The sequence below is a fragment of the Mesoplodon bidens genome, assembly GCF_964165515.1.
Source record: "Mesoplodon bidens genome assembly, chromosome: 13".
Lineage (NCBI taxonomy): Eukaryota > Metazoa > Chordata > Mammalia > Artiodactyla > Ziphiidae > Mesoplodon > Mesoplodon bidens.
The window spans coordinates 85,591,885-85,615,239 of NC_138169.1; the positions used below are offsets into that span (position 1 = coordinate 85,591,885).

At 39.0% G+C, this 23,355-nt stretch overlaps 1 protein-coding gene across 1 annotated transcript in view; it reads left to right on the plus strand.

The window, feature by feature from the left end:
* The window catches only part of ZNF407 (zinc finger protein 407), a 418,812-nt gene that overhangs the window by 18,955 nt on the left and 376,502 nt on the right, over positions 1–23,355 (plus strand). Inside the window, exons 2-3 of the mRNA XM_081251875.1 lie at positions 6,185–10,901; positions 16,207–16,321. Of these exons, the coding sequence (XP_081108001.1) occupies positions 6,245–10,901; positions 16,207–16,321 (4,772 nt within the window). The 5' untranslated portion in view covers positions 6,185–6,244. The remainder of the gene's footprint in view (positions 1–6,184; positions 10,902–16,206; positions 16,322–23,355) is intronic.

Genomic DNA, 23,355 nt, shown 5'->3' on the forward strand with positions numbered 1-23,355 from the left:
CTGGGTTTTAAGTTGCCCTGCAGTAGAAAGCCAGGGCTGTAGCTGTCTGCACTGCTGACAGTCTTACATGCTCACTGGGTGTGCTTTGCGGCTTTGCTAATCCCTTTTTTCTACTTGAAGTGTTTAACTGTTCCTACCTGCCCCCTCAACAAAAGAAAAAAACAGTTTTAGTGTCCTGGGGTTTAGCTCAAATGATATTTCTGCTCTTTTAGCCAAATAGTCTACTTGGCAGTATGGTCCCTTGCTCATTTATACTGCTGTAGTTCTTAGTTTATATCACACACGTGATCATATGTGGCCTTGTATTAGAGTTCCTTTCCATATATGTCACATGGCTCCTAATAGAATATGAGCCTGCTGAGGGCAAAGGATGTGTTTGTATCATTATAGTTCCTTTCATTTTCTAGGCAACTCAATATATATATTTATTGAATGTTTGTTGTTCTTTCTTGGTATAATGAGATGTTGAGTTATTTCATTAATTTCAAAAGTCAATTGGGAAATAACAGATGTAGAAACATTTTCTCCTTTTGTTTTAGAATTTTTGGAGCCATTATATCGAAGATAATGAAGAGCCTCATTATTTTGCTTCTGCATATTAATGTAGTCATTCTTTTGTCTCCAAAAATGTATGAGTCATGTGCCATCTATAGAGCATTGACTCTGAATAGGTGTACGTGTGTGGGTCTTCCATGGGTTGGTGTTTGTGTGTTCTGTGCATGTGCACCTGCTAGTGTCCGTAGCGAAGGTGGTGTAGCCGTGGTCCACAGCGGTGTCGGAAGAGGAGGAGATGAAAGGACTCGTTATTGAAAGAAATTCTCACCGTTTTAGATTAAGCGTTAAAAGGTTTTTAAAAATAACTCCTGTTATGGACGTTTTCAAACATATATGTATGCAAACACATAGAAAATTGATTGAATGGCATACTGAATCCCCATGTAACTGTCACTCAGCTTTCAGCACTGTCGGTACCTAGCCTTCGCTAGGCTCCTTTCCTGGACCATTTTAAAGTGTATCTCAGGGCTTCCCTGGTGGCGCAGTGGTTGAGAGTCCGCCTGCCGATGCAGGGGACACGGGTTCGTGCCCCTATCCCGGAAGATCCCACATGCCGCGGAGCGGCTGGGCCCGCGAGCCATGGCCGCGGAGCCTGTGTGTCCGGAGCCTGTGCTCCGCAACGGGAGAGGCCACAGCAGTGAGAGGCCCGCGTACAGCAAAAAAAAAAAAAAAAAAAAAAAAAAAAAAAAAAGTGTATCTCAGACACTTTTCATTTCATCAATAAATACTTAGTTAGGAGACATTCCTTATTTCACAGTGAGATATTTGTTCATTCTAGTACCTGTTGTGTGCTTGGAATTGTTCTAGGCTCTTGGGACATGTAAGTGGATAAAATAAACCAGGCCCTTACGTTCTAGCTTGGGAGACAGAAAGCAAGCTAGACACATAAATAACCAAACCAAAAAATTGATTTCATCAAAATTTAAAACTTCTGCTTATCAAAAGACAACATTTATAAAATGGAAAGGGAGAAAATATTTGTCAAACATGTATCTGACAAAGGATTTATATCCAGAACACACAGGCTCAATAATAAAACAGACAAGTGATGTAAGAAACGGGCCAAAGGCTGACAAGGACTTTGCGAAGCATGTAACATCATTCAGCACCGTCGCTAGTTACCGGGGAAATGCAGAGCAACTTCACACACGCCCACTAGAGAGACTAAAATTGAAAAGGCTGACAGTGTCAAATGTTGGTGAGGAAGTTTATCAATCACAGTTCTTGACACTGCTGGTGGCCGTATAAAACAGTACAGCCACTTTGAACATCAGTCAGGCAATTTCTCATACAGTTAAGCACACACATCTGCCCTCTAGCCCAGCAAGGCCACCCCTAGGTGTTTACATAAAAGAAATGAAAATCTATGTTCATGAAAGACTTGTACAAGAATATTTATAGCAGCTTTATCATAATAGCTAAAAAGGGAAGTATCTCAGTGTCCATCAACAGAATTGTAAATCTGTGCGGTGGAATAGTGCTCAGCACTGAAGTGGAGCACATTGCTGACCCATGCAACACAAACATTGTGCTGAGCAGAAGAAACTAGACCCTCCTTCCCGCCAAAAGTGTATATATTGTCTGATGTCATTTATATGAACTTCTGGAACAGGCAAAACTAATCTATTGTGGAAGAATTCTGAGCAGCGGTTGCCTCCGTGTGCGGGAGGGGGGAGGGCAGTGGGTTACAGGGACTGAGCGTGAAGGGCTTGAGAGAGTTTTGGGGGGAGAAGGCAGTGTTCTCTGTCTTGAGAGGGACAGTCCTGAGGGAGCCTCCGCAGCTCTCTGGGCTTCTCTTTCTGCCGTCTCTCCTCTCCTTTACTCTGCCCCACAAGCTCTAGCTGCCCTCCTCTCTGCTGGGAGGTCCCTGGGCTCTGTCTGTGGCCTGCGTCCGTTCTTCAGGCAGTAAGCTGGTGCTCACCTGGTTTGTTTCTCATCTCTCAGGATCCCTATCTTTTGGTGCCCGATCTCCAGTGTCTTGTGCTGTTGTTTTATAGATTCTGTTTTTTTCTTTTTTGTTTGGTGCATGAGAGTAAATCCAGTCCCTGTGACTCTTGACCAGAAGTCGATGTCCTGGACTGGACAGTATATCTATTAAATAAAGAAAGTCTCACCCCTTAAAATGTAAGGCAGAGATTTTGTGTTTTTTCTTTGCTTTAATTCCATTATCTAGTACAACCAAAAGTACTTGGCATACAGTAGGCTCTAAGTGAAGATTTTGGAATAGACACATGATTCATTCTTTCTTACTTTCTTTCCTCCTTTTACTGTTGCCTTACGAATGTTGAATAGCAAACCCAATGCTTTATCTAAAATAGCATTTTCTAAAAGGTCCTTTGGAACACTGGCCTCTTGATTCTTTATAAACAAAAGGCTCTGTAATGAAATTAGTTTGGGAAACACTTATGTACTGAGAAATTCTGTGATAAAGATACTTGTTTAAACCAGAGTTTTTTACACTTATTTGACCAGGCATATTTTTTCCCCTCAAAACACCTATTGACCTTTTATATAATTTATATTTTCTGGAACACATTCTGAAGAAATGGTGATCTGATGTTGTACATCTTGTAAGTATAATAAAACTATATACATTTATCTTTTTCACTCTTTTACAAGAGTGATACAATATGTTACTATATTTCAATATATTATAATAAATACAAGATATTTTTATATGTAAATTACATATGATAATTTATATATTTTTAAGCAACTTTATTGGGATATTCACATACCATACAATTCACCCATTCATACTATGATTTAATGGATTTAAGTATACTCACAGACATGTGCAACCATCACCACAGTAAATTTTAGGACGTCTTCATCACCTTTTAGATATTATCTACTGCCACTACCCCACTGACTCCCATCTCCTGTCCTGTGCTCCCGCCCAGCCCTAAGGAACCACTATTGTACTTTCTGTCTCTATAGATTTGCCTATTCCGGGTATTTCTTATAAAAGGAATCATATAGTATGTGGTCTTTTGTAACTGGCTTCCTTCACTTGGCATAATGTTTCCAAAGTTCATCCATATCGTGGTTTGTATTAATACTTCATTCTTTTTGTGGCCGATTAACATTCTGTTGTACGGATGTACCTCATTTTGTTTACCCATTAATCTGTTGCTGAACATTTGGGTTGTTTCTACCTCCTGGCTATTGTGGATAATACGGCTGTAAAAATTTGTGTCCAAGTTTTTGTGTGGACGTATGTTTTTATTTCTCTTGGGCATATACCTAGGAGTGGAATTGCTGGGCTGTAAGACACACTATGTTTAATCGTTTGAGGAGCTGCCAGACTCTTCCAAAGTGGCATCATCATTTTACATCTCCACTAGCATTGTATGAGTGTTCTGATTTCTCCACATCCTCACCAACACTTGTTATTACCTGACTTTAAAAGTTTTTTCTTTTTAATTTATTATTCATTTTTGGCTGTGCCGGGTTTTAGTTGCGGCATGCGGACTCTTAGCTGTGGCATGCATGTGGGATCTAGTTCCCTGACCAGGGGTCGAACCTGGGCCCCCTGCACTGGGAGTGTGGAGTCTTACCCACTGGACCACCAGGGAAGTCCCTTATCTGACTTTTGGATTCTAGACATCGTAGTGGGTGTAAAGTGGTATTGCATTATAGTTTTGATTTGCATTTCTCTGATGAATACTCATGTAGAGTATGTTTTCATGTGCTTTTTGGCCATTCGCATATCTTCTTTGGGGAAATGTGTATTCAGCTCCTTTTCTTAAAAAATTTTTTTTATTTATTAACTTTTGGCTGCGTTGGGTCTTTGTGGCTGTGTTGGGTCTTCGTTGCTGTGTGCGGGCTTTCTCTAGTTGCGGCGAGCAGGGGCTCCTCTTCATCGTGGTGCACGGGCTTCTCACTGCGGTGGCTTCTCTTGTTGCGGAGCACAGGCCCTAGGCACGAGAGCTTCAGTAGTTGTGGCTCACGGGCTCTAGAGCGCAGGCTCAGTAGTTGTGGTGCACGGGCTTAGTTACTCTGTGGCATGTGGGATCTTCCCAGACCAGGGCTCGAACCTGTGTCGCCTGCGTTGGCAGGCGGATTCTTAACCACTGCACCACCAGGGAAGCCCCTCAGCTCCTTTTAAAATTAGATTTTTAAAAAATCATTGAGTTATAAGATTTCTTTTTTATATATTCTAGATTAACTCCTGTATCAGCTTTGATTTGCAGAACATTTTTCCCATCCTGTGGCTCGTCTTTTCCCTTCTTTTTGGTGCTCTTTGAAGATAATGTCATTTGAAGCTTTTAATTTTGATAAAGACCAGTTTATTAATTTTTTCTATTGTTACTCATGCTTTTGGTGTCATTATCTTATATATAATTTCTAGTCCCTACTTTTAGCAGAGTCAGAACAACAGCCTTCATTTGGTTTGTCATCGTGACAAAAAAACAAAAAAAAAAAGGTTAAAATAGTTAAAAATAGTTACCATTAGCTTTGAGGCCATAATACTTGATGAATAATACTTTTTATTAACATCAACTCAAATGGCATTTGGCTGAGAATTCCATTCATGGTGTAAAGTAAGTGGAAAATGATATGTTTTAATTGAATTAAATAGCATAATGAAAAATAAATGTTATTGACTTTAAAGCATTTTATTCAATAAAATTCTTCCTCCCCCCACTAAAATTTACGTTATTAATTCTACTCTATCAGTGACATTTCCCCTTAACCTGTTAACCTTCAGACAACACAAAATGACTGTTAGATGAAGACATTGGTGATTGACAGCTGGAACAGAAGTGGCTGTTCATTGGCAACAGTGCTTGAACATGAACGATGATGTGTGATGAGCATATGCATGTTGTTAATTAGGATATAGTTAGAAGGATGATAGTCAGACTCTTTGCTCTAGGGGAAGAGGATGAAGCAGTTGTTTTAAAATTATGTTTTTTTACACTGGGACTTGGGCTTCTGTTGGGAAGCTAAAGAGGGGGAGGGCTGGCCCCCTGACTTGTATCACAGCAGTTTTTGTTTAATCTGTTCTACAGAATGGGAGTTCACGGAAATGTACTTTGAAAAGAGGGCTTCTCTGGTTTTTTTTTTTTTTTTAATTTGTAAATTGAAATGTACCAGTAAAAAGAATTAAAACATGGGAGTTTTTTTGTAAGCTGGTTGAAAATTACTTTTTCTATCAAAGTAGTGTAGCATTGCTTCCTGAGTCAGCATATGACAATGTGGTGGTATGCCCCAAATCTGATGTCATGCATTTCATAAAGGACTTTGCACACGTGATCAAATCCATCTCAATGTAAAGGAGACCTCGAGGCTAATCTTATGATATTTTTCGTCTAGTGTGTCACTTTATGTCGACTTTTGGACTAACTTGTGTGTCTTTTCTTTTTTTTTTTTTTTGCGGTATGCGGGCCTCTCACCGTATGGCCTGTCCCGTTGCGGAGCACAGGCTCCGGACGCGCAGGCTTTAGTGGCCATGGCTCACGGGCCCAGCCACTCCGCGGCATGTGTGATCCTCCCGGACCGGGGCACGAACCCGTGTCCCCTGCATTGGCAGGCGGACTCTCAACCACTGCGCCCCCAGGGAAGTCCTGTGTGTCTTTTCTTTATGTTCAAAGGTTTTATACTGTTTTTATTTTCTTCCCAGGTTATGTGTGCCCAGTGAGCCACCCCTGACACAAGAAGCATCATCAGCACTTTATTAGTGATGGATACTGAGAAGAAACCAGAGAATGATGAGGATGACAGCGTAAACAAAGAAGCAAAAGACTTGAGAAATAGTTCACCCCATGATGTAGATTGTGGGCCTGTATCTGAGGTGATGGCAGATTCCTCTGAGAATTCCATAAGCAAAAGAGGTTTTTTAGAGTCATCGGACTTTGACAGCACTGTCGTGGAGAACGACGGACATGATCACGCTTCCAAGAGAATGAAATTAGCTGAGGCAGAGTCCCTCATCCATGGGTCAGAGAGGCCTGAGGGCGGAGGCCTGGAAGCGGGTGTCCTGTTGGCGGGGACAGGGGTGGGGGCCCTCATGAGTGACCCTGATGGAGGCGTGTGTCTTCCTGGTGCCTTCGCCACCCCCTGCAACGTTAGCCCCATGGACAGTGCTTCTCTGGGAACAGATGCTGAGAAGAAGCCCACTCAGGAGATGGTTTTCCTTGATCCAGGAAGAGAGCTTCCCTTCCCCCAGAATGAAATGCGTGTGAGCGGTACCCTCGGAAGTGTGGATGCAGTTCTGCAGTGCGGCATGTGTGGTCACTCGTTTGCTTCCTGCTCCGATTTGGAGAAGCATGCTGAGTGTCACACGCAGCAGCCTGAGGACCATGCCTGCGGCCCCTGTGGCCACAAAGCGGAGAGTAGCGCGACCTTACATGTGCATGTCAGGCAGGCGCACGGGCCGCAGAGGGTCTTTTCTTGTGACCTCTGTGGCTTTCAGTGTGTGGAGGAGAACCTGTTGAACGCACACTGTCTCGGCAAAACACATCTCCGGCGTCAGAACCTTGCTGCTCGTGGAGGGTTTGTACAGATCTTAACCAAACAGCCTTTTCCTAAGAAGCCATGTCCCATGGGAACAAAAAGTGTTCGCACAAAGCCAAGAGCGTCTAAGCCAATAGTAAAGAATGGTGGTTCAAAAGGATTACGAAACGTTGGAAGCAAATTTAAAGATTTCAGAGGAAGCATTTCTAAACAAAGTGGAAGTGGCAGTGAGTTGCTGGTTGAAATGATGCCATCCAGGAACACTTCGCCAGAAAAAGTAGAGATTGTTGAAGAAAATGTAACCTCCCTTGATATACCTCGGAATCCCGAAAACCAGAGTAAAAAGTTAGGAGACTTAGTCACCTCAGAGGGTCTCCTAGAGAAATTGGAATCTACCAGAAACACCCTCCAGGCAGCCCACGGTGTCAGTACAGCCTCCAGACCCAGATCTGAGCGGAACATCCTCATGCTGGGCAACAGCTTCCGACGACGCACTGGCACTTTCGCCTTAAGGGGCCAGGCGAAGAAAAGGTTCACTCTTTTAGGAATTAATAAAAGAGGCACTACTGAAACTCAGAGGCTGTGTTTGAAACACTTTAGAACACAGATGAAAACAAGTGATGCTGAGTCAACACCTCAGCACGCAGAAACCGGTGGCAGCGTCCAGGGTCTGTGCGTCACATCTGCAGAGACCCAGGACCTGAAGCAAGACAGGAGAAGCTCCCATCTCCCATGCTCCTTTGACTCGCTGATGGTGAGGCCGCCTTCTGACGACCAGGTGTTGTGTACGTGTACAGACTGTGGACACACAGCCACAAACAGGACAGAGTTGGAAATCCACGTGAAGAGGTGCCATGCAGGAGAGATGCAGTCTCACTGCCAGACATGTGGCTTTTCCAGTGCATCCAGGAGGGACTTGGATGCACACTTGCACAATAACCAGCATCAGCAGACCGACCCCGGCCTCAGTTGTCAGTGTTTTTCCGTTAATTCCTTGAATGAAATGTACCTGAGAGACCACATGAAGGAAAAGCACAGTAGGGGCTTCCTTTGCACGCCTTGTAATCTGTTCTTCTCATCTGAGAAAGACATGGAGGAACACAAAACAACTGAGAAGCACATTCACTTGTTGGGTCAGCCAAAGACTTCTCAATCATTTAACAATGATTTGGTTTTACAGACTTTACCTTTAAGTACTTTAGAATCAGAAAATACAAAAGATTCTGTGAGTGAGTCAGGAAAAGCAGCTCAGGAAGAACCAGTTCAGTCCAGGGTAAGCCATGGAAATGAAGTAAGACATGCGAATAAGCCTCAGTTTCAGTGTAAGAAGTGTTTTTATAAAACAAGATCTTCCACTGTTCTCACAAGACACATAAAACTCCGCCATGGTCAAGACTATCACTTTCTTTGTAAGGCATGTAATCTTTACTCATTGAGCAAAGAAGGAATGGAGAAACACATTAAGAGAAGCAAACATCTTGAAAACGCTAAGAAAAATAATATTGGCTTAAGCTTTGAAGAATGTATTGAAAGGGTCTGCATAGGTGCAAATGACAAAAAAGAAGAGTTTACCATTTCTGGGAATGGAAGGATAGAAGGCCATGTGGAAGGTGTGCAATTCCAGGAGCACACCTGTCTCGACAAGAGCATCCTCCTTCCCCAGGAGCTGTCACAATCTGGTGTAATCACCAAAGAGGCTGAATTAGCTTTGACCACTGCCCCAAAGAGAGGGAGACCTAAAGGTAACATCTCACGGACGTGTTCACATTGTGGTCTTTTGGCCTCGAGTATTACAAACTTGACCGTGCACATTAGACGAAAACACAGTCACCAGTACAGTTATTTATGCAAAGTGTGTAAGTATTATACTGTAACTAAGGGAGACATGGAACGTCATTGTGCCACCAAGAAACATAAAGGACGTGTAGAAATAGAAGCGAGTGGAAAACCAAGTTCAGATATCATTGTTGGCCCGGCAGGGGGTAACCTTGAAGCCTGTAGGAAGACCACCACTTCAGCAGTTTCGGATGTACCTGCCAACGAGTCAGCTGAAGCAGACACCTCTGTTTCGGAAAAGCCAGTACTAGAGCAAGGGAATCCAGTTGAAGTCGACGTTGAGAATGTATTTCACTCTACAGATGGGGAAACTAACGGCCACATTCTTGAGAAAAAGGAACAAACGTCTCTAGAACCAGAGGACCTTATCCATCAGGGCAATGCCTGCTCCCAGGGAGATGACGCAGGTACAGGAGATAACAAATGTGCGCACTGTGAGTTTAACGCTTATTCTTCTGCTTCTCTAGAACTGCACATAAAACGGAAGCATACAAGAGAGTTTGCATTTTATTGCATGGCCTGTGATTACTATGCTGTGACTCGGCGGGAGATGACCAGGCACGCAGCAACAGAGAAACATAAGATGAAAAGGCAGTCTTACCTGAACTCTTCGAATGTGGAAGCCAGTTCTGCAGAAATGTCCAGAACCATCATTATCCCTGAAGGGCAGCATCAGCAAGGTTCTGAAGAATTTCAGGTAATTCCAGACCAACCCTCCGAGACTCTCAAAACTAGAAGTGCTGCTGATTGTTCTATTTTGGACGAGAATACTAATTTAGATATGTCCAGAGTACTCGGCGCTCCTGGCTCTGTAGAAATTGAGACTGAGGAAGAATCTAATCTCAGCGAAGATCATTCCTTCTGTGAAGCTTTCCAGCAGCCCCTTGCCAAGGATAAAGTTACAAAACCGGAGGAGATGGTGTTCCTTAATATTTCCTCTAATTATGGCTCCCCAGGCAATTTTCAGAATGAAAATTCAGGAAGCTCAGCTTTGAATTATGAGACAGCAAAGAAAAACCACAGTGTGTTGAATGACGTCAGTGATCCAAACACACGTTGCAAGAGTGATGGCGGAAACGTAGGGGACAAGGCAGATAAAGTCCTTGGCAAACGCGTGCGCCCCGGAGCTCTAGAAGGAGAGCGTTCGGCTGAGAGCACCATGCTGAGAGCAGCTGGAGAAGAGCTCAACCTGGGTAGCAGTGGTCAGAGCAAAGTTGGAAGTGTGCAGAGTTCAGGGGATTTGAAAGATGTGCCAGAAGATCCCGTTCTAGAGAATAAGGAGATTCTGATGAATTCCCAACATGAAAGTAAAATAGTTTTGGAAGAGGATGGTCCAGCTTCTGATAGCACCATTGAAAATACTGATGTTTATGAAACTATAATCAGTATTGATGATAAAGGACAAGCCGTGTACAGTTTTGGCCGGTTTGATTCTTCCATCATAAGGATAAAGAACCCTGAAGATGGGGACCTGTTAGACCAGTCTGAAGAGGGGCTCATAGCAGCAGGAGTGAGAATGAGTGAGTTGCCCTTAAAGGACTGTGCTCAAGGTGTGAAAAAGAAGAAATCCGACAGCGGTTCCTTTGCCGAATCCACACGAATTCGTTGTGATGACTGTGGCTTCTTAGCAGATGGTTTGAGTGGACTGAATGTTCACATAGCCATGAAGCATCCTACAAAAGAGAAACACTTCCACTGTCTGCTGTGTGGAAAGTCATTCTACACGGAGAGCAACCTCCATCAGCATTTGGCCAGTGCTGGTCACATGAGAAATGAACAGGCCAGCGTTGAGGAGCTTCCCGAGGGAGGGGCCACCTTTAAATGTGTCAAGTGTACAGAGCCCTTTGATTCTGAACAGAATTTATTTCTGCATATTAAAGGGCAGCATGAGGAACTGCTCCGAGAGGTGAATAAGTACATAGTGGAAGACACTGAGCAAATCAACCGCGAGAGAGAGGAAAATCAGGGGAACGTTTGCAAGTATTGTGGGAAGATGTGTCGCAGTAGCAATTCGATGGCATTCCTAGCACACATTCGCACTCACACAGGTATGTAAAGTGCAGCAAACCTCTCTTTACCCACCAGGGGCAGAGGAGTGCTAGAGTTCGGACATTTGTTCCCATCCAGACGTGGAGTCCTTAACTGCATTTGCCAGTCGGCCTCCACCCAGTTCACCTCCCACTGCCCCATGGCTCTGGACGCTGCCATAGTCTTTGTTGACACTTAACATTTCTTAAGGTAATTAGTTGAGCCTTAGTAATTCCAAAGGCACGATGTTTGGCAGATTTCTTTTATCAAGAAGCCTAGCCTAGTCCCTCTGATGCGTTTGTCATATTCCTGTCTCTCCCAGCTTTTCAGTTGTCTCTAAGTCCTAGTTGTTTGGTTTTCCAGGGTGTCTATTAAGTGGCACTTTGGGTTTCAGAGGACATATTAAGTGGCTTTTGAGGAGTGGAATATGAAAATTTTCTTACAGTTTTAGGGATTTAAATGTATTAATTGCCAGATAGCTTATATCCCGAAGTGTAACTCCCAGGCAACAAGATTCTGCTTTCAAGGATCAAAATTAGTCAACACTTTTCAAAGTTAATATGTCCTGGGGATTTGGTTTACATGGAGATAGCACTTGATTTAATTTCTGTGCTGTCACATGTAGTGTTCCATTTTAATGTTCAATTTTAGGTAGAAATTAAAAAAAAATTTTTGTGGAAAATACATAAGCCACTATTCTAAATTTATGTTAACATTCGCTGCACTGTTTCTGTAAACCTGCCATACATTCTTTGTTTTAAATGGACAGCTTTTCTAAATCATTGTGCTCTGCTTAGACAAGTTCTGTCTCCATGGTTAAATTATGAGTGGATTTGAATAATAAATTCACATTTCAATGAACATAGTTTCATTAAAACTGTAAGGTTTATTTTACTGTACTTTTAAATAATGGCTTATTATTAAAGCTATACTTTAAATTCATGCAGTTTTTGAAACTTAGTGCACGGTTACAAGGAGGAAGACAAAAGGGTATGAAACATTATTAATAGTTTAGGGTGATTAAAGATAGATAAAAGTTTTTCGTTGAAGAAAGTAACAGGGCAACCTGCGTAAGATTAATCTAGGTAAATATAAACATTGTACTCTTGATCCCAGCTCTTCCCATGTAGTAGAACCACTCCTGGAGAGTAAGGTCAAATACTTATTTGTTGGCCTTATTAATACCTCTGTCGGTACCGTGTTGCCGGTCACTTTCTGAAATGATATGGTTTTAGAAATCAGGCTTATTCATGTGTGCAGAAAATAGGTTCTTTCTTAACATGCCCTCTTAAGGCAGATAAAACTGAATAAAACTAAGAGGAAGATGCTAATGGAGCTCTTTTTAGAATTCTTTATGCAACTGTCTGGTCAAGACATGTTGCTTATAATTGATGTGTCCATTACTTGAATTCTCTTGTAATTATAGTCAATAAGTCTTGTAAATGTGTTAAAGCTCACTAAAAGCATACAAATTCAAGAACAGAGTAAGGCTAATAATTTAAAATAATCAATGTAGGCATTTCAGCACTTAATTTCCCTTGTGTGTTGATAGCTGATCATTCTTAATCCATTAAGATTTATTTAGTCGTTTACAATGCAAAATAGGTTTGCACTGGTCACTTGTGCCATTTGAAAATGTCCACCAGGTTAAGTGCAGAATGTAGTCCATTAGTCTTCCTTGACTATATGTATTAATTGCATTTAAAATCAAGTTAATGTGGATGTGAAAGTGAGGTAACTATCAATATGTGACAGAGTAACCCTACTTATATAAGTTACATCATTGATTGTAACATTTAGTAAAAGTTAGCGTACTTTTTAACATCTCCTGTTGGCTTATCAGCAAGTACATTTTTATTGTGTTCTGAGGCACCGCAAAGAGCTCTCTTCCTGAGTCCCCAGTGCCAGCCGACATTTCAATTTTGCAAGTCATTTTTTGCGGGGAGGTTGCTCTCCAGGTTTTAATCCAAGGTTTTTTGTTGTTGTTGTTTTGTTTTGTTTTTTTTCCTGGGGGCATCTTAAAATGAATTGCTTCTCTGATACTTTGCTTATGTCCATGAAATAGTAATTCAGGGACTGTTATTAATGGTTAACTGGAAAAGGGCTTATTCTTCCAATCCCTGTTTTCATATTTTGTGATTTACTATATGTGTTATGTAACCTTTTCTTCCCATCCTTAACACGATAAAAGCAGCACTAGAAAAAACAAATGAGTTTTGGTTATCAAGGATTGTGGGAAAAAAAGCCTCCCAGAGTTGTCCTGCGTGCTCGCTGGTATGAAGCCATCCACATGACCAGAAAGAGCAGCGTCTCCTTTCCCTTTGTGTTAGTAATACAGGAAAAGCTGTTCATTTTCTCTCCGGCATTGTTCTGGTAGTTAGAGCTTTGGTTTCCTCTACCAGAGGTCATTAAGTCGGAAGACTGTCTGAAGCCCTTAACTTCCTGTTCAGAGTGTGCTGGTCTCTGGCGCTATTTGGCAATGTCCACACGTGGGAGAACGTTAGGGCTGGTGGTGTTTGTACCTTAATAAGTGATGGTTTAGAAGACAGATCAGCTTGGGAAGAGGCGGTTAGGGGGAGTTAGTGCGTCGAGTTTAAGCGCAGCGAGGGCAGGGCCTCTGCTTTGCTCACTGCTTCACCCCCACGTGGCGCTGGCTTTCCGTGCTGTTTGTTGAATGAAGGAGTAAACACATGAGCAGAGGAACCAGTGAAGTGTTCAGTGTAGGGAGGATTGTGGAGTGGAGAAGCATTAATTAGATAATGGGTTGTATCCATCTTCCTTGATTCTTTAAGACCTAAAGTCTTCTTGTGATTGTTTAAGTGTCAGTGTCACATCCATGTATGCATAGCAGTCGGCAGTGAATGAAGTTGAGGAAGGCCAGTGCAGGTCTGAGGGGGAGGCTTTGTTTTTAAAGTCTTTGGAATTCTTTAGGTAACACTGTGAGGTGCCAGAAAGCTAGAGACCCTATTTCATTTTTCCCTTTCAGAGAACCTCACAGGCCAAATTAAAACAAAACAAAAACTACCGAGGGTAATGCTGTCGCGTGGAGTGGGACTATTTAAAATAATATTGGCAGTTTATAATAATCTCAATATGCCTGAAAGACAAATTTAGAAATATATGGTTTTACACATTTTGCCTTAAAAATACTATGCCTGGATTCATTTTGGAATGGGCCTAGCAGGCTTAAAAATGGAAACGCTATCAGTTAGGAAAAAAAAGTGGGACATTTCTTGTTTTCTTATACAGAAAAATGTTACCCCTAGTCCCGTAGTATTAGAATTTTTATGGCCAGGAAGGAGATGTTAACACATCTCTGCATGTAAGATACAAAAAGTAGTCAGGGCCTCCGTGATTTCTACATGGAAGCAGTCAACAGGGTGACTCGTGGACGTGTTGTCAGCACACCAGCAGTGATGGCTGAAACCCCAAGGAACTGCGGTTTCCACCAGGGAGCCACGGACAGTCCACTGAAAGTGCTGAAGGTCTGTGTCCAGTCCCCGTGGCCCACGTGCTGCCACACAGAGGAACTCACACCCTGTAGTGCAGAGCGAGCACACAAGGGCTTTAGTCACGAGATATTTTGGATCCTTTCACCAAAATTGTAGTAATACACGTGTTGAGAGAGCTTTATCTTCTTTGTTTAGAGTCCTGATGTTATTGTTGATTAATAATTTCCTAATTACCTGTAATGCAGTTTAATTTAAAGTACAGGTAAATTGGTTCTTCTTACTCTTTTCTTTTACAAGTCCCTTTATAGAATGCTGTGTCAAGATGAAATGTTTCAAAGTAGTGATAGGCTTAGTTTTATCAGAATCATTTAAATAAACTGTAGTTTCTAATGTGACTTATAGGATGTGATTGCTGTAAGCTGCAGTCTCAACCTGCTTTTGACATTTAAACATATAAAGCTGACTAGATATAACCATTCAGGTGCTAAATATATTTTACCTCTACTTCTAACAGTAGAACTGGAAGTATTAGAAGATCTGGCTTCATGGTCTTTGAACTGTGAAATATTCAACTTTGCCCGTGCTTAGTACTGTTGACTTTTTTATTTCTGTTAGAAGATTAAAATTAAATGCTTCACTTTTTTTGTCAGCTTTTGGGAATTAAATTGAAATTTAAGACTCTAAAACTTTTTACTGAGCGCTTCAATTTCAACAGAGTATTCTTGGAGGGTTGTTTTTCAAGGGCATTGCACAAAGATCCATTGATCAAAAGTGATTTACTGCAACTCTTTTATTTGAGCTCTTTTTGTATATTTATTAAAGTTCACATATTTCATATTCTGTCTAACTATATTAGAAGAGGTACTTCACCAAGTAGGTACTAAACATGCTATGAAAAATTTGGAAACATTGTACCAATTTTAAACTGTTTTTTTTTTTATGATTTTATTTTCTTGAGGATTTAAAGGTTAGAATTAGAAAATGGTATATATGTGTTACACTTCGGAAGAGTGTTGCTTCTTGTTAATATGGGTCCTGATTATCAATTAGTAACTATGTTCCAGTTAGAATCTACCTATTACTGACAATAAGTTTGTGGACTCTGAAATAATTTTGTCTCCTCATTTTTGAGTATAGATTAATCTTATTCCTTTGTGAAATAAAAAAATTGTTGGTACTGTGCCCTTTATGTTGAAATGTTTGTTCTTGAAATCAACAATAGCCAAAATGTCAGTAATTCTGATTTGCTGAATCATCACAGATTTTTGGCTCTAAAATGATCATAAAAGCAAATAATTTATCCACTATATATTCTTATATTGTATGGTATTGAAAGAGTAATATCGTGAATAATTTGGGATAAATGTTAGAAAAAGAACTGAAATATTAATGTGAAAAAATTCAAAGCTGTAGAAATATGAGGGAATGGGGATGTGGCCACTGAGAAATTTATTTGATAATAAATATATTTTTAAAAAACATCAGCTACTCTGTATGCATTTATGTTTTTAAAATGTTCCATTTAAAATGTTAAATGACTTTTAAAACTATTTTTGTGAATTGTAAGAAAAATATTTGAAATTATGTAGCTCATCTCATCTACTTAGTACTGCTCAGGTGTATCATCTTTGACTTTAAATTTTAGAAATGTTATTGAAAGTTAGAAATACTCATTGGAACATTAAAGTCTTCTTGGTGGAATAATTGTGGAATGCATGTCTGTTCAAGTTAGAAAGGAATGCAGGTATTCCATTTTGGGGACAGAAATTTGTAATTAGATTATAAGTATGATTTAAGATCTGGGCCTCTTTTAAAACTTTATCAGTAATGTATTATTCAAATTCAAATCATACTTTATGTTAAATTTATTTAGGATCAAAACCATTCAAGTGCAAGATATGCCATTTTGCAACAGCTCAGCTTGGCGATGCCAGAAACCATGTCAAAAGGCACCTTGGGATGAGGGAATACAAGTGTCATGTGTGTGGGTGAGTAAATTGAAACCGTCTCTACCGTGGTGAACCAGGAAGCATGTGCAGGATATCCATTGTTTCAGAATTCAAAGCTGATACGAGTAAGAGTGGCTAAAATTATGCATGCGTATCCTTCTTTCCATTGTTATGGTAAATTCCTTAAACACAGTTATGACATTCTTCTCCCACTTCTAATCCTGTACTGAAGATGAGCAATTTTATGGGCTACAAGGTCAATTTGAACCTGTAATCTGTAAATTGCCTAAATTATAGGATGTTCATTCATATTGCCAGAGAGAAGTGTAAATTCCATTTAAAGACATAAAAAGTTACATAATATAGCTTCAGGATTCTATATGTATGTTTTTTTTTCTTTTGCTATACCACTTTAATTTTAATCACATTAATGACTCTTTGGATACATTGGACACATTCTATAAGGAAAAAAGCAGAAAAAGATTTAATTTCAGAGAACTGATTATTGCAGGGATGAAGCTTAAAAAACCAGTGTATAATGTAGGTTTTTGTGTAACGTTATTTCAAAACTTGTTTTTTTCCTGTTTTAGTTAATGGCTCTTTCCTCTAAAGAATCATTCACAATGTTTAATTGTCACTCAAATGTGTTGCATTTAATAGGAAGCAACGAGACGCCTTAATGCAACACTAATTAATTTAGCAGAAATGTTTAAAAGGTTTTAAAATGCCATGACATCTATGGTATATCATAGGACATTCAGAGCTGGATTTTAATACCTTACTTCTGATTAAAAGTATATTTTAATGCTGTTATGCTAGAGAAATTAACTAATAAGTGCATCATATAAAAACACTTTATGTGAAACCTGAGGAACCTGCAGTTCTTATGGTTAATTCACAAAACACTTCAGATTCAATTAAATTATGCAATGCGTACATGTTATATTAGGTTTATTTTTTCAGTGGAAGATTCTTCTGGTTAGCACTACTGTGTAAATGTCTTTTAAGTCAAAAACAGTTTCTGTTTTTTAGTGGACTGTACATTTCATCCCAGGATGCAGTTGCATTTTTTGAGCCTTAAGATAGTTTTGCAAATAACTTTGCAAGCAGTTTTATTAACCATGGCCTGTGATTTATTCATTGGCAGAATTGATGGTTCAGTGACTTGGAGCTAAAGTAAATGAAGATGAACCTTTGCCCTAAAGCCCCCTGAAGATCAGTGGGAGAATGAGTTTTGTTGCTACTGATTTTAGCTTCAAGGGTCGAGTGCCACATGGTTCATTTAATTGCTCCAGGTCTTGGAATTTTAAAAGATACCTCATTTATTGTTTTTACCATGTGAGTTATAGGAAAGAGGAAGGCCCTGACTCCAATGAAAATTTGTGCTATGACAATAAGCAGTTTCTTCTTTGTGTCTGCAAAATAAGTAAATAATTTTTGCATACTATGTTATTAGAAACCTAATTCCATTCATTTTTTATTAGCGTTACCAAAACCTGGAAAGAGAAGAAGAAACTTTCAGAGAGCAGTTTCTGACATATGTAGCGTCAAAAACAACGTCTGATTGATTGGCTTTGGTTGTGTGATTTGAGCAGTGCACACTTGCTTAGCTCATTGCTTAGCAAGTACAACTGGCATGTTGCACTAATGGTTTATATAGTGATTCCCAAGTAAAGAATTATAAGTACATATAGCTATGTTGAGTTTTATACGGCTGTCAGAGAGGTCTACGTGTGTGTGTATACATAGAAAAAGCAATCTACATTCTCAAATAGTATCTCTTAGAATTACAATAGTCGTTGAATTTTATTTGACCAAGAAATAATAGTTCTCTTAATTTTTTTATGTGAAATTTGATTTAAAAGTCACATAATAGTTATTTGTACAGGCTAGATATTTTTACAGTGAAGCTAAAAGTTCTGAAGAATTTCAGTAAACTGCAGGATGCCTATCGACCTATGTAGTTGACACAGAGCAATAATGAGTTAAATACCCTTTAATGCTAAAGAAAAAGTATCATAGGTTGTTCTGTATTCCATGTGTTTCAAAGGGATAGAGCAGAATGTAGGTTAAAAATTAAAGTAAAAAATGTTAAAAAAAAGAGAGAATTGGCTATCAGATTAGTGGCAGTAGAGAGCACTGGTACATTAACATCACTGACAATGTCAATTCATTATCATTGATGGCTAAATAATCTTAGAAATGCTCAGTGGACCTATTAGTTCCTGAACATAAGCAGCTCATGCTGCATTTCTTCATTAGCTCTTAATTGCTATAAATTTTACCTTTTAAAAAATCATGCTTTAAAAGGTGAAGTGATCTTTCAGGAACATTAACTCTATAATTTTGTCACAAGCAGAAGGTCTTGCACTATGTTTTCTTTTCTTCAGTAGTTAGTATCTTAGTGTCTGTTTTAGAATTTTACTAATAACCCCTTCACTGTTTGAGTTGTAAGAAATAAACAGTTTTTCAAATAGTTCTGTTAGAGTAATGATATATGAAAACAGTGGGGCAGGCACATTTTTGAAGTGAAATTATTACTCACAGTGTTGTACTATTTTTCCTTAGTAACCTCTTGAAAAAGTCTTATATTCTATGGTGAAATTGATGAAAACAACAAACAGTACATTTTGTTGAAAAGACCTTAGTATTAATGTTTCAGTTTATTTGTAATTGTATGACTTCTTTTTCATATCTTTAAGATTTTAGATGCTCATCGAATAGGTATCATATATTATTTGCTAAAGCTTAATTTAAGGGTTGTGCATTAGCTACTCCTTTAATAAAAACTGCCTTTTAAACTTTTATTTCAGTTGTTTGAACCTACACTGATCTTCTTTGAATTTTTAAGCTCAATTTTAAGATCTCTCTGTCCCCCTCATCGGCAAATCTTAGCCACAGTATATCATGGATTTGAGTTATTTGACCAAAGAGGCTGAATGTATTGTATTCGATGTCTAATTCCTAATGCTAGCTGGGATTCAGAATTCAAGATTTAAGTTTTGTTTACCCATGGTTTACATGCTTATATCAGGGTATAGGTTTCAAAAATGTATTGCTCTGCACTTCCTGTTTTAAGAACATGTTATAGATAACTTCATTTAAAAGCCTTTCATTTTACTTTCACTTTTAGGAGGAGCACTTTTTGAATTACACTTTCTTAATGTTTTTCTTACTTCTGAGCATGACCTCAAGAGGAATTTTATAGAATATAGGTGAATTTATATTTAGCACTGATGGATAGCTAACATGAAAATGTGCTATGGGTCGGACATAGGGCTTAGTGGGGGAGAAAATAAAAAATAATAGAAAGCACCTTATATAGAAGTTAATAATTTTGTTGGGAACATATGTTTAAAAATAGGTAAACACATTTTTACTAAGTCCATGATCTTTACCTTTGCTATTTTTCAGTAGTCAAGAACTTAAAAATCTCAGTGGCTTAAGAACATCACTGTGGAAACCATGTTTTGTTAAATTCATTTACATTTATTTTAATAATCTCTTCCTCCGTGTGCGTACACACATACACACACACATTAGTGTATATATGATACTCTCAGTAATAAATAGTTTTTAAGTAGTGCTGTGTTTTAGTGTACAACTTAATTAGCAGCAGTCATTTCATTTGTTGATCTCAGTTTCATGAGATTGTTTATCTCATGTTTATTACCCCATTGTACAGATAGTAAACATGAGAGTAAAAGTATTTTTAGTGATGGAGTTAAATTATGGGCCAGTAATGGTAGACCACTGTTTCCTTCCTTTTAACTGTACCTTTTCTTTATTTCTCTGCTTTTGTAATATCTGTTGTTTTAGTTACTGATTTTAATTTGTACTTATTTTTTTTCTGTCTAGGTTGTTTTCTCTAGCATGTGATAGCTGTAACTTCCAGCCCCCAGCCACTTTTGTTTTCTGCTTTTGCTCAGACTTACATTATTCTAAAAAATTGCTTGCACTGTATTTTATTTTAATATTCTGGTATTCAGTCTCTTTCTCTCTCTCTTTTTTTGGTCTCTCTCTGTTTCACTCTTCTCATATTAAAGTGTTGTTTTGAATAATTTTATTATTTTTCCTCATTGTTCCTTTATGTGTTGATAATTTATTGCACTTGAGTTGTTACAAATTGAACGTGTTAGTATCATAGAAATAAGTACCTAAAAAAGTGAAGATTTTATTGTCTTTCCATTAGGATGGGAGGGGGAAAATTGATCATCTTGGGTTATGGTTTTTGTTTTTCATTACTAGTTACTACAAAAAAAGACTTAAGTAGAAAATTAGTAAGTAGTCTGTGATTTCAGTAAACCCGGGAAATGATACCTAGCTTTTGTATGCCATTATTCACAAAAACCCCAGTATGCATGATTTAGGGGTTATGTTATTTTCTGACTGCTTTCCCTGTGTTTAGTCTTGAATCTTGTATATAAACAGTTGAGTAGTACTTACCTAATCAGGAGAGAATAGGGCATTTACTAAATCTGTCACCTCTGGGTTCATGAAAAGATCCTAGACAGTTTCTATTGTGTATTAATGTGCTTATGAACTGTGTATTCTTAGTTGGTTTAAGAAACCTTAAATAGAAAGTTACTAATGCAGCAAAACTTTTTTTTTGTGTGTGTGTGGCATTACCTAGTTTTTGTGCATTAGAAGGGATCTCTATGTAGATGATTATAATGTCACTTTCTGACCTTTGCAGCTTGAATAATTGTAAATCATTGCTTCATAACGTGTCAGAGAATGTCTGTACTAGGCAATTAAATGGCAGAATATAATAGACCAAATTATTGCCTGTCATGTTTTCAACAACACAGTTAGTATTTGAGTTACACTTAATCATTACGTGCATTAGCAACTTCATTGGAATCCAGCTTCAGGCTGAGCATGAAATACATTACATTATTTAAACCTCTAATGGTACAAGTCATTTATTTGTGTTGAAGTGTACAACATGCAGAGTTTCATAAAGCAAGGAACACTTGAGAGCTTAATTTATCCAAATCAAAGTCTAAATGCAGATAAACACAAGTGGCAAAAATTAGTAATTTTTATAGGCTGGAAATACTTAAAAATACATGGTTGTGTGTAATTTTAGGCAGCAGGAATAAATTAAAATCACTATTTTTAGTCTGCTCTGAGAACTAAAGCTGTGTATACCTAAATCATTAAGAGCACCCTGGGACTGCATTTTTAGCTGAACAATTAATTACAGCCATCATACCTACAGATGTATGCAAATAAAATAAGTTTTTGGTTCGGCTGGTTGTTTTGGTTAAAGAGACATAGAAAAAAGGATATAGATAGAAAAAGTTTGTTTTATATCATGTCATAAATTATGCATGTAACAATATAAAGGGCAGCATCTCTCAATTTTATAAAAAACATCAAAACTAACATTAAAATACTCTTGTTATAAAGGATGTGTTACATATTTTATCTCTACAATATTTTAATGATTTTTGTTTAATGGTATATTTTTGTCTTTAGTTTGAAAATTTAAAAATCCCACATAATGCTGACTGTCTCTCTTCCTGTCAGTGAGGAATACCAAATGTACATTGTTCGTTTATTCCTCTGATGTTGAAGTCCTTGAAATACCATTTAAATACTGAATGGATGTTATTTTATATTTTTTATAAACAAATCACTTTTCATTTTGAAAATCTAGGAGATATCTTGGTTATTATATTAAAATAAAATACACTTTTTCTCAGATATGATTGTAGGATATTTTGTAGTGAACTGCTTTGTAAATCCAGGAGAGAGTCGGAGGTATGGTTAGGATAACGGGGAAGAAACAGAAGAAACTGTTTTCTGCCTCTCCTCACAGGGAGAGGAGGGCATCTTCGTCACCACCATATCCCGTGCTCCTTTTTTGTGATAGTGTTTTCTTGAATTTTTGCCTTGGAAGAGTAGGGTCATAGATTTATTCCAAGGCAGTAAGTGTGATCAGCTCATAAGAAAATAGAAATAAAATACACATTGTCATTTGTTGGTGTTGTAGTTGAAAACATTGGCCTCTGTCTCTAAGGTCTTTTCCAGTGAAAAGGTCTTATCTCAGTGACTTAAGTAATTTTTGCTTTATTTTTATTTTAAAATGTTCCATGGTGACTTTAAAATTCTGTTGTGGAATCACAGGATTCTTTAGCCCTCCTGATCCCAGGAGTGAAATACAGACGGGCAGCTACTCCTCTGGTTTCCTTTGTCTGTCCTGTGATTTTTTTTCTTTTTTTTTTTTATTGTTAACCTGTTTTCTCCCTCCCTCTTCCTGTTCATGTGTTTCTGAAAGTCCTTTACTTTCTACAGGGTTTTGCTCTTTGATATGTCTGAGACTGAATAAGAGGAGGTGTTGGAAATGTAGATAGGAGGGAAGTACAACCGTTGATTCAGGTATTCATTCATTTCCCATTGGGCAGATTCTTGACAGTTTCCTCTTCAAGTAGGCCCAGGTGGTGCAAGGGCCCTGTGGTCACGTGCTCTGAGTAGGAGAGACAGACTCAGAGGCAGACTACAGGGGAAAGCGCGGGGGATGGTGGTCCACAGAGGAGGGGTGCCCAGCTCTGCTTGGGAGCAGCAGGAAAGGCTTCATTCAGAGGATATGTTTGAGTTGGTTCTCGAAGGATGAGGAGGTATTTATACACAAGGCAAAAAAGGACACTTTTTTTTTTGTGGTATGCGGCCTCTCACTGTTGTGGCCTCTCCCGTTGCGGAGCACAGGCTCCAGACGCGCAGGCTCAGTGGCCATGGCTCACGGGCCCAGCCGCTCCGTGGCATGTGGGATCTTCCTGGACCAGGGCACGAACCCGTGTCCCTTGCATCAGCAGGTGGACTCTCAACCACTGCGCCACCAGGGGAGCCCCACTTTTTTATTAGAGGGAACAAAAGAGCAAAAGTAGTGAAGTATGGAATAGCATGGCATATTAAGAACACTGCGAGAAATTCCTGGAGGTTAAGTGCTTAGAAGGGGTGAAGCAGGGGATTTTTTTAATATTAAATATTTATGGAGCATCAGTATGTGCTGTTAGCCTTTAGGGTTAAAAGATCAAAATGGTATCTGCTGCAAATGGATGGAGAAA